Source organism: Erigeron canadensis, chromosome 2 (assembly GCF_010389155.1).
Source record: "Erigeron canadensis isolate Cc75 chromosome 2, C_canadensis_v1, whole genome shotgun sequence".
Classification (NCBI taxonomy): Eukaryota; Viridiplantae; Streptophyta; class Magnoliopsida; order Asterales; family Asteraceae; genus Erigeron; species Erigeron canadensis.
This window is the reverse complement of record NC_057762.1, coordinates 42,907,616-42,925,400: the sequence shown is the minus strand read 5'-3', so window position 1 is coordinate 42,925,400 and position 17,785 is coordinate 42,907,616. Positions and strand designations below refer to the sequence as shown.

Genomic DNA, 17,785 nt, shown 5'->3' with positions numbered 1-17,785 from the left:
TTTTTTATTAATATATTTGGGTTGAATCCGGGTTAATTAGCTAGTAATTTAGAATTACTTAATAAAAAAAATTAATAAAAAAAATTAATTAAGAAGTTAAAAGAGTAAAATAAGATATCTTCCAAAACTCATCTCACCAACTATTTACTTATGTGAAACACATTTTGTATCCCGTTGAAAAGACGAGGAAGGAAAAAGAAGGAATAAGAGCCGTCGATTTGGAAGATCAAAAGAGAACAAAAACAGGGAGGAACCCTAGATGAAATATGGGGTTCAAATTTTATTGTTGGACCACGTGTTGGTTTTTCTGGAAAGTTTGTTTAGACTCACCACAATTTTTTGCTTTATCAGGAAACAAAAACACCAAAAATATTTAAAATAAAAATAATATTACATTTTACATCCACAAACCACGAGATACATAATACAATTACACACTACGTGCCTTCCCTACCATTGCCATTATCATACACTTCTCCTTCTCTCATTGGCTCTCGTTTACCAACTGGTCCCACACAAAATGCCTCTCCCCTATTCGTAGAATAACCGAACCGTCTCGTGGTCCCACATTGCCACGTTTCATTTTCCACCAATCACACCGCTTCACTGTTCCAACGTTTGTCGTCACACGTGGCACTTTTTCTTCTTTATATACTTCTTTGTATTCTATCATCAACTATTCTTAACCCATAAAAATATCATCTCATCTCTAATTCAAATAAAAAATAAAAATACATATGGCTACGATGAATGTAACAAGATATGACGGCGGCGGCGGCGGCGGCGGTGGAGTCGAGATTTATGGCATGTCAAAAGTTGACAAGATAATGCTTAAGTTCCGTCCGATTGCACCCAAACCGGTCTCCGCTGGTTCCGGGTCGGGTACGGATAACAGCGAGGGGTATGTGAAATGTGTAAGAAGCAAAAGGAAGTATGTAAGGGTTAAAAAGAACACAAAAAAGAGCAAGAATAATAACGATTCTGGTAACAAGAAAAGAAAGGTGACACTCTCTTTATTACCCCAAACTCCGGCCCGGAAACAAAAATTTCCAGATCTGGTTCAAAATAATAATAATAATAATATTAGTGGTAAGAAAACCATCACCCAACCACAACCGGTGTGGGTCAGCTTTAACAATAATATTAATAATTATGAGGATAATAACGTTGGTCACGGTCACGTGGGAGGTGGGGGTGATACCAGCGTGAATCGGCAGGTTATACTGAGGAAAACTCCTTTTTTACCGCAAGTGGTGTCGTACGTGACGGTGGAATGCGTGACGGACACGTGGGTGGATGTTCAAGGGTTAGGGTGTACGGACGAAGAAAGGTTGATGAATTTGGAGAAAGACACGTGTCCAGGGTTTATATCTGACGGTCAAGATAGGGTCGTGTGGACAAACAAGGCGTATAGAGAGATGGCTGCTGGAAGTAGAGACCATGACGTGGCGGTTGTATTGGTTAGAAAAGATACGTGGAACCAATCGCCGCCGGTGATGATGTATCCGGCTGCTTTTACTTGTAAGGTAAGGGCTAGTACGTCACCCATCGCAAACTCTCACGGTCCTATTTCTCCGACGATAACGCTGCCGTGTGATGGTTGGAGGATGGAACGCGGCGGCTACGCCTGGCGGTTGGACGTTAAGGCTGCTCTTAGTTTGGGCCGGTAAATTAATCACCTATAGCTACCTACTTACTTCATATCTAAACAAGCTTGCTGCTAGGCTATTAACTGTAATTATCTTTGTTTCTTTAATCTTTAGTTATGAAGATATATTTTCCTTAGATGGATCTATATATTTAAGTCGTAGTTTATTATCGTACGGTGTACAACTATATATTTACTAGCTAGTAATATATTCATAGAGCTAATTAATGTCTTGTCAATCCCAACTTTGGTTATCTCATCAGTCAAATTTCTTTCTTTTTTGGTAACAAAACTATAAGGTTAATCTTGATATGCAGTATAATTTAAATCGCAACATTGTTTGTTAGTTAATTTGTTTTATATTGTCAGATCTTAAAGATTATCTGTTCTTCTATAATTTTATATTTTATAGGCCATATTAATGATAAAATTTTAAAAAGCCATGATGACAATTTTGATATTGGTACTTGTCTAGTAATGTTATGGACTTGTGATTTTATGTAACAAATTATGTGATTATATACCTTATTTATCGTATAATAAACCCAAAAACATGTCTACAAATCAAACGTTTGGAGTTGTGTTTGTATCACTCAAACATGTTTATCTAAATAAAGAAATGTTTTTGGTAAAAGGGATAATATGTTTTTCTGGCATAAAATGTTGGTATGTCTTTTCATGTTGTTGCTTAGGACAGGTGTACGAATGGAGACGTGTTTGTGTTGGAAACACCTATACATTTCCGGTTTGTATGAAAAGTCACTTTAACCAAGATATTGCATTTCATGTCATGCAACTGTTTATGGTAATTTATCGTAAATCTTTCAATTTTAATTTCAATTTATTAAAACCTTGTTCATACCCCAATCAATTCGATCATTTTAGGCTATATCCGGAGTGTTATTGTCGGAGGTTAGACTACTTTCATCACATCGTGACATGTGTCATCCTGGGTTGATGGGGTTGGAAAAAAAGGGGGAGCGAAGTTGCCTGAAAGGTAGGATACGGTAATGATTGGTTGATTTTTAATTTTTTTTTTGTTTTGTATGTTTGACTTTTTTTTTTAAATAAAAAAACATTACTTGTATTATTTATCTAAAACTTAAAATTACATAAAAATTATGAGAAAAACATTTAAAATATCAAAAAAAACATTAAAAATAAAATAAGAACATTAGACAACAAAATATAAAAAATAAACATTTAAGAAAAACAAACATTATATAATAAACATTAAACACACATTTAAAAAACAAATACTTCCTCTGTTTCATTTTAATTTTTCAATTTTAACTGGTCAAGTCTTTTTCTTTCGATTTTGACCTTAAATATCTTTGTTTGTTTATATATTAGTTGATGAAAATTATATCAATGAAAAGTACATGTAAAACTCAATCAATTCATATATGTTATATTAAATGTTATATAATAGAAACAAAAATATATACGGTCAAAGTTGAAATAAAAAGACTCAAAAAGTCAAAATAGGACACTTAATATGGGACGGAGGGAGTAAAAAATTAGTCGTCATCGCTAAAATAATCTTTCACAGCAGGCGACAGGTATTCTTCCACAGGTGCATGGCGGTTCTCCCGTAGATGATCAACCAAATCCGCTAATAGAATGTTGTGTGTTTCCCTGCTCCTGACGGCGCTCGAATTTATAATTCGTTGATCCATTGGAGTTTGCTGCATCCAGTAATCCGGATCCATAGTCGGGTCGTGCTCGTTGAAGTCTTGACAGTATTCTTTATCTTCATCCTCCAAAATCATATTATGCAAAATAATACAAGTATATATCACGTTATGCATTCTCTCCTTGTCCCAATATCATGAAGGGAAACTAAGAACTTTCCACCTTTTCTTCAGAACCCCAAAAGCTCTCTCAATATCCTTGCGATCCGACTCTTGTTTCTTCTAGAAATACTTTCTCTTTTTATCAATTGGATCGGTGAACCTCTTTACAAAAGTATCATACTCTGGATAGATACCATTGCTTAAATAATAACCGGATTTGTAAAAGTTACCATGTGCGTAAAAAGCACCTACAAATTATGAATAAAATACATGTTTAACAAAATAATATGTAAGTATATGTAATAATATATAATAATAACATTTATATAATAATAATTACCTGTAGGTGCCAATTCGGATATCATCTCTTGAAGAATGGACGATGACTCTAACACGTCGATATCGTTGTGGGAGCCTTGCGTTCCAAAATACTCATTCCAAATCCATAAGTCGGTCGAGGCAACGGCCTGAAGTATCATACTAGGGCTCCCAATATCCCCACGTGTGTGCGTACTGCGCCATGCCGTAGGACACATCTCCCACACCCAATGCATGCAATTAATACTGTCAATCATGCCCGGGAAACCATGGACCTGCTCATGCACGTCGTATATGTATATGCATCGAAGGTCACTCCAAGTCGGTCTACGTAGGTATGTCAGCCCATATAATGCGCGTATACCTAATATGTAATATAGAGTATTATATAATATATACTAGTACGTAATATACACTAATAATTCACATAAAGTAATATGCTAATATAGATTCTTTACAAAAGTATGTTAATGACTCGCGCAATGTTCTTTTTAACTTCATGTTAAACCTCTTAGTTGTTTGAGTTGCAGACTTGAACACCTCCAGATTTCTACACCAACTTACACAATTAATGACATCTGTGTAACCAAAATAACACAACTTTCAGTAATTTCTTCACAAAAGTTCAGTTAGTGATTTCATTAAAAAAATTATATTATACAAACATATTTTACTAACTAATGTTGAGGGTGTCTTTATCTCTAGCTTTGTTGACAGTAATCTCATTGAAAGGCAAGAATGAGAAGCCTTAAACAGGACTAGTGACCAACACCATTTCAAGCCTTTCAATTTGATTAATCGATCGGCAGATTATCCTCACATTTATGTTCAAGAAATCCTTTGATGCATCTAGTTGTTCCACATGAGTAAACTTGTTCGTGGCCATCGACAGTGAAATTTAAAAGCAGAGAGAAACAACAATATGGTTTATGTTTTTGTGAACGGAAATGGCTTTGGTGGTCAAGTTTATGGATTTCTCTTTCTTGATTAGGTGAACTGTAGATCTCAAGGATGGGAAGGTAGAGGTGGAACAGAGGTGTCAAATCCCTCTTCAGATTAAGCATGCTTTTATGATATAGCATTTAATGCTTGAGAGACAACCACTCTAATCACAAAACCGTACGATTCAACACTCTATCATAATTTTATGATATATCTTTTAAATAAACGCAAAATACATTATTTGATTATAATACAAAGAGTTTATTTATTCACATTCAATTCAAATTTAGTGCCTAGACACTCACACTCAAAGCTATACAGACACCAAGACACATGTATATAAGGCTGACATAACAGGTCACACGAAACCTGTTAAGACACATACATGTTAAGACACAGACCTGTTAAGGTCGAACACGAACACGGCCTGTTAAGACTTCGTGTCATTTTTTCTGAACATGAACATGACACGAAAATTAACAGGTACATTTGTTAACAAACCTGTTAAGAACCTGGTAACATACAATTTTTTTATATATAAATCTTAACTAATACTTAAACAAATATCATCCACAATACAAATCCAGTTACAAATAGATTTCTATATGAGCCTTAAATATATATACGTATATGTTGTATTGTGAAGCTTTTAATTCTGATAGAAACACAAATTCAGTTTAATAAATACAGTAATATAACAAGAATCAACAAATTTGGTCAAAAGAAATAAAAAAAGCCTTATGATTATTACATTAGAACGAGAGAAGATGAAGAAGACAATGATATAATAAAAGAAACAAAACATATATAATCAATTAGCACTTCATCAGATTCAATATTATTCTAAAACAAACAAAACAAACCAATCGGTAGTAGGAAAACTTAGAGATTTATGCATAATAATTATTGAATATAATCAATTCCTTTCTTGTTAACATCTCGTGTTAGATCTGATCGAAGATACGGCTTGAAAAATCTTCGCCTCCATTATTATAACTCCGGCCGTCTTGATTCGTGGAACAGATAGAGAGGGAAAGAGATGAATGAGAGATTGAAAGATGTAAGGAAATCTTACCTATTAAGTTGTAGGGAAAAAGAAAGAAAAAGATAGGATTGGAAAGGGAACGACTCAGATAAAAAGAATGAATGAAATTGTAGGGTTTCATTAAATATGTATATATATATATAACCATGTCTTAACAGGTTCTATCAGGTCCTAACAGGTCTGAACCTGTTAAGATACGAAATATTTTGTGTCTTAACAGTTCCGGATCTGTTAAGATACGAAACCTGTTAAACCCAAACACAAAACCTGTTAAGAACAGGTCGGATCGGGTCGTGTTAACAGGTTTCGTGTCAAAATTGCGAGCCTTACATGCATATATCCAATACACACACTGTCACCTCCTGCCACTATCCTCCCGCCCAAAACAAAATTTAAAATCTGGTAATTTAGCATTATTAAACCCGCCCAATGAACCTCATGTATACACACACTTATATACACCGTATAAAACACACCTATATCATCACCACTTGCGTCATAGATCCGATGTGGCAAGGCTGTGTGCTTAACAACACACATTTGTGACATCCATTAGTCACCCTCCTTTAGTATGTAATGAAATATATATATATATAGGATAAAGTTATTTTGAAAACTTTTTTTTGTGAGAATCTTTGAGAACTTTTCAAATCAAGTCCAACCGATGATTGTTCTTTACATGAAAATTGTTTTTTGACTGTTTTCTGAATAACTTATGTGTAATTTTGAAGCTTATAATTGTGTGCAGGCATAGATTATCATCCGTTATACAATTATGTGGAGATTTGGATTCTTGATCACATGTGCACGAATATTGTTATGATCACATGTATGCAAGTCGATCACATGTGATCATAACAATATTCGTGCACATGTGATCAAAAATTTAAATCTCCACATAATTGTATAACGGGTGATAATCCATGCCTACACACAATTATAAACTTTAAAATTACACATAAGTTATTCAGAAAACAATCAAAAAACAATTTTCATGTAAAAAATAATCATCGATTGAGCTTGATTTGAAAAGTTTTCAAAGGTTCTCGCAAAAAAAAAATTTCTCAAAATAACTTTTCACTATATATATATATATATATATATAAGTTTTTATTGTAAGAAAGCAGAGGAGCAGATTACAGACTATGGTTTTTCCCTTTGTTCTTTTCTTTTATTGTAACATTCATTTTAAGCCCTTGAAGTTTGGATTATTTACAAACTAGTTTTCATTGTTTTTGGATGTGATCTAAGTATATTTGGTTCTTAAATATTGTATTGATGTTTTCATTATTGTATTTTATTATCAATCTAATCAAATGTATATTTTTAATTTCATTTAACATAATGCATTTTGTTTTATCTAATATAATTATTGACGTTAGCGGGGCTTACCAACGCTATACCCACTTAACACATGGAAATAAACCGCTGAGCCGAACCAGCGTGAGCACATCCACGTGAGGGGTGTTAGCCATTTATCTGCTATTACTTTTTTAAAAAAAATATATCCCTTTCTTTGTTAACATCACTATAGATTATAAGTTTCAATATATTGTTAACATATCAAAATAAGTTCTTATTAAATGCTTTACTTGTTAAAGAAAAATATCTTTCATCATCGAACTTAGCCCCCGTCAATTGAAAATCCTGGCTTCACCTCTGACATTGTCGGTCCTTCAACTCTTAAAATAAATTCACTAACTACTATATTATTTATATTTACTAGGCTACACTACTCGTTTTTCCCACCATCAGTCGCCGCCGTTACCCGTCACCGCCGCATTGCCTCCATCGTCGTTGCATTGCGTGGACACCACGCTAGTACTTTTTAATAAGTAAAAATGTAATTTTGACTAAAAAGGAGAAACATCAAAAGAAGTTGTCCGGTACGTAGTTGCTCTTCTTATCAAAAGTTTTATTACTATACTCCCGTATAGGGATGAGCGAAAAAACCGAAACCGAATCGGTATTTGTAAATGCACATCTATGTCAATAGCAGTCTAGATTGTTTGGGCTTATATTATAATATGTCTTTATAATGTGATTGTCATTAATGGACTTTGTATAATACATAGAATACTAGATTAATTTTAAGTATTGAATGTGTAATAATAATCTGCTAAGGGAAATGCGGCCTCGTAATTGTAGGGTCAATTACGAGGCAATACTATAGGAATACGACATCGTAACTACAGGGTCAATTACGAGGCAAAACACAATTACGACCTCGTAACGGAGTCGAGTTGGGCATGGATTGCGAGGCCGACTCGTTGAAGCCCATGTCGTGTGTTTCCTATAAATACCGAACCCTAATAGAGTTTAGGGTTGAATATTTGTCGAATTATCAAGCAGATATTGCAGGGTTGGTCGTCAAAGGATTGTTCTGCTAGTCCGAAGAAGATTTGTGAGGCAGCAGATAATCTAGGGGCTTCATTGTTGATCACCAGGTTATAGAGAGGGATTCTGCAGCTCTAAATAACTAAAGCAAGCTATTGACGATCTATTCCAGGGGTCCTACAATTTACCGGTACCGAAAATCGGTACCGATGGGGATTCGGTATCAGTTTTTATTATGGGATGAAATTGGTTTCAGGGTACAGGAAACCGAAAATTAATACCGAATTTTTTGTATTTAGATTTCATGGTCTATAATCGTTCCCACCATTTTAATTTCAACATCACTCTTGTATATAAATCTTGTATATCTATTTATCTATCTCTATATCAGTAATTTATACATAGATTTGCAAATAAAATAAAATATACGAGCAACTAATAGAACTAAAAAATGAAATAACATGCTTTATTGAAGATGGGGGTAGAATTTCAAGAGTTTTGTTGCTGTAGGTTTTTTCAATTTTAAGTTTTAACTATGTTTGCTACAGCATGTTGAACAAGCAACCATGTTCTTCGAAGTTTAATTATGTTTGCTACAGCAAGCAACCATATGTTTCTTGCAGAATGTATACATACCACACTAATGTTGTCCTTTATTAACTCAAATTATCAGTAAAATTACTAACACAATAATGTCGCCATGCTCATTAAAAAAACAACAGGGAACAAAAAACAAGGTGTAATTCCGTGAAAACCTCATCCTCGTTCATCCTGGTATATCACATAGTCAAAATTCGGTACCAAATCGGGATAAAACTGAAATACCGGTACCGGTACCGTACCATGTAATCGGTACGGTATTCGGTTCTCACTTTGGGATGATTCGGTATTTGTCGGTTTCGGTACGGTTCGGTACCGAAAACCATCCCTACTGAGGTACAAGTACTATGAATTAAAACCAGCACTCGATACGGGACCGGCACTTCGAGGGTTGGTTTTAATTCGTAGTACTTGTACCTCAGTTTAGATCTCGACCAGGCCTAAAAGGAAAAGAAAAAAACAAAATTTAATACGGTTATAGAATATAATTGGGCCAGGCCTAAAAGAAGATAGAATTTGACCCAAAAGCAAACTTTGTATCCAAAGAATTTTGTTAATGGCGTGACTGGTATTAAACTATTAATTACTCCGTATATAAAATCAGAATTCCGAGTTAATCTAAATCAGCCACATCTTAAGTCTTTAACATCATATGCTAAAACTGACCTTGGTAGTTAGAAATATGACATTTGTGCCACAACACAACAATAACAAAAGAAATATATTAGATGTTTATAAAACATCAATCAATATATCAATGTATGTTTGTATCAAATTACAAATTAGAATATTGATTTGGACATATATAGAAGATTATTTACAAATCTAAGGCCTGCAAATTCGCAGTTAGGGGTATCTAAAAAGAAACACAAAACTAAAATACTGAAACGAGCTGCTTGATCCGAAAGCGAGAAAATTTTGAAACCCGAAAAAGCCAAAAATCAAATTTAAGAGAAGAAATGATTGCGTTCATATTGTGTTGTATTTATATATCATTGTTTGAAGAAACTATTAGGGCGTGTTTGGTTGCATATATCCGATGTTCTGTAATTGATGAATCAAGAATTAGTTATCATTAATGACTTCATCAGTTCATTGTGATAGAAAAATAGTTATCATTATTGACTAAATTGTTATGGAAATCGTTATAAGTACAATTAAGACATGGGAATCTTTCAATAAAGGGAACTGATATCCGTATCACAACAAATGATAAATATACCATATTTACGCATTACTGGTTCATACCGTGTGTTGTAAAACTTGTATATTGTGGTAAGTTAATCAAAATTAGTGGTACTATTATCACTTCCCTTTAATAAATCATATTTCATCCATAAAACAATACCTTTTCCGGTTGAGAAAATTGTTATGAAATTTATGATAATATTAATCTATGCGACTATATATGCAGATTTTTTGTTAAAAGTTAATCAGTTTCGATTTAGACGTGCTGGAGGCAATTTAACCAACAAATCACTGGACCTCCAACCCCCTCCTCATGGAAAATACCTTGAGATGAGAAACCCAAGACTCGAACCCGAGACCTTGGGAAAAACTCACCTTCGGGGCCCACATAATGAATTTAGAAGATACTCCTGGCTAACCCTCCTAAGTGGAGTTGGTTTGCGACTATGCAGACTGATTGGAGTTTACGGCAAAAAAACGTGTTACATTGTACATACAAATATACAAACATCCATATGTCGATCTTGATCGACCATATAAACCATCTTTTTACATAAATGTAACATTTCCTATCAGTAAAAGGTTCAAACAGGATTAAAGGCAAAGTTATACAGGTTTATGACTAACTAACTAAAAGATCTAATACATATCCAATAGGGGCTATAGCGCATAGAGCATATTAAGAACTTATATAATGATGGAAATATCGAAGCGAACTCTGAAAATAATACGAGCCCAACTCCATATAGTAAGATAATAAGAAGGAAAAAAAGCAAAACTCAAAAATATATTTACTCATGTGATTACTGGTAAAATTTATAGTCCGATGCTTGCAATATGAATTGTCGCATTGCGCCGATTGGAGCTAACAACGTCAATGTTGCCCCGAAAATTATACACGCCTGATCCAACAAAATAAATAGTAATTAATTTATAAATGTTACATTTTTTTTATTTTTTATTTTTATAAGTTCATATATTCAAAATAATTTAAATCCAAAACATGTTTAAATGGTCATAATGTACTCGTTTTTTTTTTTTTTTTTACAACAGATCGAGCTTTACTAAATACGTGTTAAATTAGTCCACTTCAAGTGAGAAAGAGAAAAAAAAACCCAAAAAAAACAGTTGTAAAATGGAAGAGACCGGGTACAATTGCCACTTACCCAGTTGGTACACCAATCAAGACCATACTTCTTGGGCTTTTTCAAGATTAGCCAGATGATACAAGGAAGCTGCCACCAAATTAAGACACCAAATTAATTAGCATATGTTTCCGTTAAATTTTAATCATCGATCCATTTAGTTTAAATAGTCGAGTAATTAGTAAAGAATAATATATAATATTGTAACTCACATAGTATGAAGTTGGAGCAAAAACAAGGCCTCCTAACAAACCCAAAATACTTCCAAAAAATGGAAATGTCATGCCAATGAACATAGTGAACGCTGCAACAACATCATCAACAATGTTATAAATAAACTAAGATTACTACTGCAAATTCGTACATTCATCAAAATGTTACATAAGTGGCTGAACATTAATTAAAAGGCTTACCAACAAAAAGAGTTCTTGTCACGAATCTTAAGGCTTTAGATGGTTTAAATTTCAACCTTATCACCAAAAAGTACTCCACCATATCAAATACCGGCATTGCAAAGACCTGAAATATTACGTTGGTAGCATTGATTTATATATATATATAGTGAGAAATGATGATGATTAATACTCGTATTATATACTGTACATTACATCTAATTAAGGATCGAATTGAATGAAATACATATATATATATATATATATACCTGATAGCTTCCGATAACATGAATAAACACAAAAATGTTTGCGGTAGCAATAAGAGCTTGAGGGCGTTGGAGGGAAAGGAGAATATTGTCATCAACGGTGTTGCCAAATACCAAATACCCGATCCATGCCACGGGAAAATAACACAAAGCAACCACAATGTATGCAAAAATAACCCCTTTCCACATGGGTTTCTTAGACGGGGTTTCGGGTGTTGAAGGGATGGTTGCTTGGATCTCCAACACAACATTATGGCCAGCAAACGCAAAGGCTACGTCCCCTAACGCACTTAAGAATGCAAACGTCTTGCCTGGCGTGGTAGATTCCCTTGAGCGGTACTCGACATCGGGCAGAACACCTTTTTTTAAAGAAGCCGTCCATGCAATTGTAGAATAACTATATATAGGAAAATAGATCGATTATGTACGTAGTGTTAGTTTCCTTTCCATTATGAAAATATATATAAAACTAATTGATCAAAGAGGTATATTTTGGACACGTACGGCTTAATTTTGTTCTTGTTCAACAACACTATAATTAATCACTGTAATCCGTAGATAAAATTAACATACGGAAATTAATTAATAAGGTACGTACCAGACAGACATGATGGCAGCAAGAAGTGAGATGCCTGTGATGGAGTTGAAGTTTGGGAGGTGGGAGAGGAAAAATTGGATGGAGGCGAACATCATGATGTAATAAGTGAGTTTGATAGGTGGGCCACCGTCATCAGATAATACAGCGACGGCTTTCTCGATGGATTTACCGCCCGTAATCATGTAAATGATGCAAAGCCCAACTTCGACTGTGAGTTGTAGGGGTACCACTATCCAAAGGCCAAGCTTCTCCCCAAAGGCTTCTTGGCCGAGCTCGTGGTAACGATCAAATCGCTTACCAGGAACACACTCATGCATCTCCACCATTTGCCATAAGGTGTAGAGAGTAACCACCCATGATAAAACCATGAGACTCACCCCGACCCCCCTAATTCAAAGTTCAAAAATTTTATTCATCAAAATTCAAACACCAATTTATTCTATTATAAGAATGAGTACGTACACATATCATACACTTTCAATAAATTAATTTTATGATTTATGAATATAAGGTGTTTCTTGGTTTTGGATTTCATTTAGGATCGATCATGTTACTCAATTATAAACACTGTAAAGAGGTCTTGTCCCATATATTACTAAAATTGACCAAAGAAAATTAACCTCCGATCCCTTGTATATATTTTGTAGTCGTTTACCCAAAATATAAGAGCTTATATATTTAAATATATAATTTATTTTTACTAGCTTGTAATTAAACCGTCGATCATATACTTTTAAAACGTTATCTTAGAGGAGGTCTCAAGTCGAACTTGCTTTTAGAACTTGTCATATTATAACTGGCCGGCTGGGTTACAAAGAAATAGACTTGATGGGATGAACTAAACGCTGACCACAAAAGGAGTGGTACGTGGTTTAATTTAGACTTTAGACAGCCACAAAACCAAAAGTCCAGTTCAAACTTGGACGCGCGGGTACCACGATATTTTCTCTCATCTATTTATTACCGTTAATTTCTTTTGTATCCATTAATAAATTTGTTCACATTTTTCATCCAACATTTTTTTTTTCTTATTAGATGTTGCTATAAATCAATTTTATTTATTTATTATAAAGCTTTTATTTATAATCGACACGATTGTTTAAAAATTGGCTTTCATTAAAATAGACCACCCTCGATTACGTAAAAATAGTACATTATATGACATAATTTTGTTTATGAGAGTGTGTGAATCAATATAAGTTTTTTTATATCATATTAAATGTAATATCTTTTGTTTTTTTTTGAAAAGAAAAAACATTTTCAACATGAGTCTTAATCAAAAGCTATTCAAAGCTAAAAAAAAAAATTTGTACATGAAAAGAAGAATACTTATTGCATGATTTTTTGCAATTAATTAACGTCTTAAAATCTCTAAGTGACCGGAGTTGAAGAGTAATGCAATTATGCAAAAGTCATGAATTGAATTATCAATTTATTGTAAAAAGCTAGCTTTAAAGAACTTGTAGATTAATTGAGATAAATATGAGAATATATATCATAGGCCCATCTTCTCAATACTTTTGGTTTAGATAAAATTGTGGTTTATTGTTAAAGCGGGTAATTCTTATAGAAGTTAAGGATCATAATGCATTACTTCCTGGGAGCATTTTAGTCACATTTGGATTTGAACTCAACGTTGTAAATACCGAGTCTTAATTCATGTATTGATGGTTGGTGATACACTGATACTTAATACTAAGGGAAATGCTAAATACAACCTTAAGGGCTGTATTTAACGTGCATAAAAAAACTTGTACCACCAAAAAGAAAAAAATCCAATCCCGCAAAGGATTGTTCATGGAACTACTATCGAGATTACCTTCCATATTAAAAGTTCGCCCCCTGATTTTCATGGTAAATGTACAAACATTTTATGCACCTTAAACACAGCCCTAAGGGCTGTATTTAGCAAACCCCTAATACTAATTAATTACTCCGTATGTATTTGTCAAAAGTATTAATTGTAATTAATACATTAATTATATGATTCAGATTGATGTGGTTCAATTCATATATATACATTATCATACGTTTCAGTAATTCAGATAATAAAAATGCTATGTACGTACCGAAAAAAGAAAATAAGATATGATGTTAATTTGTATTTGTGTCATTGTGTGTGTGTGTGTTCTTGCGCCAAGTAATTGTGTTTGTGTGTGTTAGTTACTCCGCATTTGTTTGTACATAAAAATACACAGTATACTATATATATAATACGTACGTACCATCCGAGTTCAGACATGGCGAAGGGGAGGCCGAGAATTCCAGCTCCAACCATGGCAGTAACATTATGAAAAGCGGAGTACCACCACTTTCCGTTTCTAGACGACGTGATTGGCAGCCATTCATTTAGCTTTTTCTCATCCTCTTCTTTCTGTTTTGCTGCCGCATATTCAACTGCTGATGCCATGTTTGATTTTACAGAGATTAAGATTGTGGAAAATGAATATTGATGGAATAAAAGAATATATGCAACAGGATTTATTTTTATTTTTATATATTAGAGGGTTTGAAATATTTGATCGAGTTTTGGATCATATATATATATAGCTAGAGTGAGAGAGAGGGAAAACTACATTTTGCTTCTTTTATTATTTGACCGAAATATTGTATCTAGCTAGTAGAGTAATATTTCTAAAATAAAAATGGCGATAACACTTAAAAACATCATTTTGATGCATTAAAAGTTTAAAAAAACTAAAATAATGCAATTTTAATTATCATTATTTATTTGTTTAATAATACATTAATTCGTTAAAATCGAAAAAATCATGTTTTTTGTTTGATGCATCATTTTAATGTATATGCATCCAAGATGGATGCACAAATCAAAAAACACGATTTTCTCAATTTTGATAGACCTTAAATAATGATAACTAGTTATACACTATATATATTAATTTCATGGATTTTTAATGCATCAAATGTATTTTTAAATGTTCTCACCGTATTTTTATTTTAACGTTGTTCTTATTTGTTTGTCCATATATATATATATATATATATATATATAACAACAAATTCCTAATCTATTACAAATTATTTACACTAATTATTTTTTAACAGCTACACAAGATGGTGCTTTGTATCTCGTTTTAATTTGTTGGCACATGGGTCTCCCAAAATTTTTGGAGTCTTTTTACTATGTAGTATTTTTAAGGTCTCTGTTTCTATGAAGTGCCCTCACATGGCTTTTGTTATTTAGTCTTGAGATCGACCCTCTTAATCATTTTATAATTTTTGACTTAATTAATGGCAATAAAATATCTCAGGCAATATTTCATACATCGTAGATGATGATGGGCATATCTTTGGATTTAGTAAGAACTTACATTACGTATGATAACACCTAGCTAGCTCAGTTAAAACAATCATTAACATGCTAATGGTCTATGGTTATCCAAATTTACCATGAGACGTAGATTCGAATTAACATGTTAATGGTCTATTATTTTAACCTAATTATATTTATATGGGAGACCAAAAATTAGTATTATATTATAATGAGAATTCAAATTTTTTGAATAATTTAAAATTGCATGGCCTACATAAAGATTATTTGGTGTTATAAGTATTTTTTTAACAAAAGTGTAAACTATATATTAATCACCAAGAAACTATATATACAATCTATTTTGTAGTAAGGGAAATGATTAACTTTTCCAACTAAATAGCCTAAAAATTTTTCTAATCATGAGATGATAAAATTCTTCTAATCATGAGATGATGACATATCAGGAGGCAAGACTAAGAAAAAGAATTAGTGGATATCACATGTCACCTTCTTATAATTTTAGGAATATTTTGACTAATATTTAGAAGGATTTATCATTTTTATAGTAAAAATTAGCAGGCCCAAACTACTATGATTTGATTCCTTTTAAATCAACCAAACTAGATATATAGATATACTGATGTTACAAGTATTTACATGTTTTCAAGTTTGTTTTGAAGAAAAATACTATGATTTGATTCCTTTTAAATCAATCATGCATTGCAGAGAACTGATGTGATAAATCCAAATATGAACTCACTTGTGGAAATCAAGTAGAACTAAACCATTTCATTTTAGTGGGATGACCCATCAGCCGCTAGAGAAACTCAGGTTTGAATACTGTTAAAGATAGAATTAAACTATGACTAAATTACCTTGACACTTTACCGGAATTACGTGGGTTTAAAAAAATACATGGGCCTAAAGGATTAAACAATTTACCTTTTTTAAGAATCGGGCCTTCGACCATGAATTTTGATTTAAAAAGGAATAAAAACTGTGAGTAGATGCCTTTTTAATTTGTGGCTTGGTCACAGTAGACACGTAAGTGTGTTAAAAGGTTTATCATTATTCTGTACGTGGTTTAATAAAATATATTTTGAGATGTTGTGCCGTATGAAACATTTATTCAGTCCGATGATTTTGGTGACGTTGAGGGCTGACTTTTCAAACTTATGAAGTCTTATTCCCATGTCATAATGTTATTGGTAGATGACCTTAGTCCTTTTCAAATGTTATATTCATTACGACTAGTTGAAGTTGTTGACTTGAAGACTTTTTTGCTTTGTTTAGACTTTAGACTTTCGGCCACGGTTTGGGACGACTTTGCGTCTAATTGCGATGCTGTGTGTGTTTTTCCCTCTATCCCCAAGTTCTCTTTTACTTACTGAAACTGAGACATGGAGAACAAACAGTATATAAGGAGTTAACAACCACTATATTGCAACGAACGTATAGTAATAGCTTCACACAATTAACAATAGAAAGCCAAAGAACAAATGAAAACATACACTGAGCCAAGCTGCACAGCGAGCCTGACCAACATAACTGTTTGTAATATAATATAATTTCTTACAATATAATATAATGGGACCTTATCAATGGTTGTTGACCCATTGATAAGGCATAGGCGGAACCACATTAAGATTAAAGTAGCACGGGCTATGGGTCCGTTGAATTGATGTAGTATAAATTTTTTCGAAAAATAATGTATTCCTTAATGGTGTTACGGATCAAAGTAATTTGGGATACCGATCATTGTAACTAACTTTAAATTTTTAAAAGATTTTTCTAACAATAAATCTTATAAAGATAATGTACAACTAAATGAGAAATGAAAACAACCATATTGTCAAAAAAAAATCCTTAAAAACTGCTAAAAATAGTCAAAAAAAGATCTTTAAAATGTTAAAAATCGTAACAATCTAGTCGTTATCATGACTTAACATCGACACAAAGTTAATAAATAAATTTGTGCTACGGGTCACTTCGACTCCTGGTTCCGCCACTGTGATAAGGCCTTTTATTTTGGAAAGATTTATCAAAGGTTTAAGTATCACTTTTAACATTTTGGATTAAACAATAAATTCCATCTCAATCAATTGTGTAATACAGTTAAGTATAATCATATGCTGTTCAAAGAAAAATAATACAAAGTATAATCATATGCCGTTCAAAGAAAAATAATACAATGTACAATATTTTCATTCAGAAAAGTCTTCGCTTATTTAGTGTC

The 17,785-nt window shown here is 32.9% G+C and overlaps 3 protein-coding genes across 4 annotated transcripts; 2 read left to right on the top strand and 1 right to left on the bottom strand.

Moving 5' to 3' along the window:
• Positions 1–696: 696 nt before the first annotated feature.
• LOC122588690 lies at positions 697–1,872 on the top strand. The gene has a single exon (XM_043760860.1). The coding sequence runs from the start codon at positions 738–740 to the stop codon at positions 1,668–1,670; it is 933 nt and encodes a 310-aa protein (XP_043616795.1). The 5' UTR covers positions 697–737; the 3' UTR covers positions 1,671–1,872.
• A 275-nt stretch (positions 1,873–2,147) lies between these two features.
• LOC122590296 lies at positions 2,148–4,976 on the top strand. 2 transcript variants are annotated; one of them, XM_043762621.1, is made up of 3 exons: positions 2,148–2,453; positions 2,534–2,655; positions 4,468–4,976. In XM_043762621.1, exons 1-3 carry the CDS (start codon positions 2,202–2,204, stop codon positions 4,502–4,504), a joined length of 411 nt encoding a protein of 136 aa, XP_043618556.1. In that variant the 5' UTR covers positions 2,148–2,201; the 3' UTR covers positions 4,505–4,976. The 2 variants fall into 2 exon arrangements, with proteins under 2 accessions (XP_043618556.1, XP_043618555.1); XM_043762620.1 differs by having other exon boundaries at positions 2,157–2,453; positions 2,534–2,645.
• Positions 4,977–10,337: 5,361 nt separating this feature from the next.
• Positions 10,338–14,766, bottom strand: LOC122589423 (lysine histidine transporter 1-like). Its single transcript, XM_043761717.1, has 7 exons — positions 14,501–14,766; positions 12,276–12,662; positions 11,681–12,074; positions 11,433–11,538; positions 11,232–11,323; positions 11,041–11,109; positions 10,338–10,776 (listed from the first exon to the last, which is right to left on the bottom strand). Exons 1-7 carry the CDS (start codon positions 14,683–14,685, stop codon positions 10,678–10,680), a joined length of 1,332 nt encoding a protein of 443 aa, XP_043617652.1. The 5' UTR covers positions 14,686–14,766; the 3' UTR covers positions 10,338–10,677.
• Positions 14,767–17,785: the final 3,019 nt, after the last annotated feature.

Coding starts and splice junctions, on each gene's coding strand:
- LOC122589423 (XM_043761717.1), bottom strand. CDS start 14,685: ATGGCATCAGCAGTTGAATATGCGGCAGCAAAACAGAAAGAAGAGGAT. Junction 12,663..14,500: donor GCCATGTCTGAACTCGGATG/GTACGTACGTAT, acceptor ACTTTGAATTAG/GGGGGTCGGGGTGAGTCTCA. Junction 11,539..11,680: donor ATGTTATCGGAAGCTATCAG/GTATATATATAT, acceptor GTAATATTTCAG/GTCTTTGCAATGCCGGTATT.
- LOC122590296 (XM_043762621.1), top strand. CDS start 2,202: ATGTCTACAAATCAAACGTTTGGAGTTGTGTTTGTATCACTCAAACAT. Junction 2,454..2,533: donor ATGTCATGCAACTGTTTATG/GTAATTTATCGT, acceptor CGATCATTTTAG/GCTATATCCGGAGTGTTATT. Junction 2,656..4,467: donor TGCCTGAAAGGTAGGATACG/GTAATGATTGGT, acceptor CTTTATCTCTAG/CTTTGTTGACAGTAATCTCA.
- LOC122588690 (XM_043760860.1), top strand. CDS start 738: ATGGCTACGATGAATGTAACAAGATATGACGGCGGCGGCGGCGGCGGC.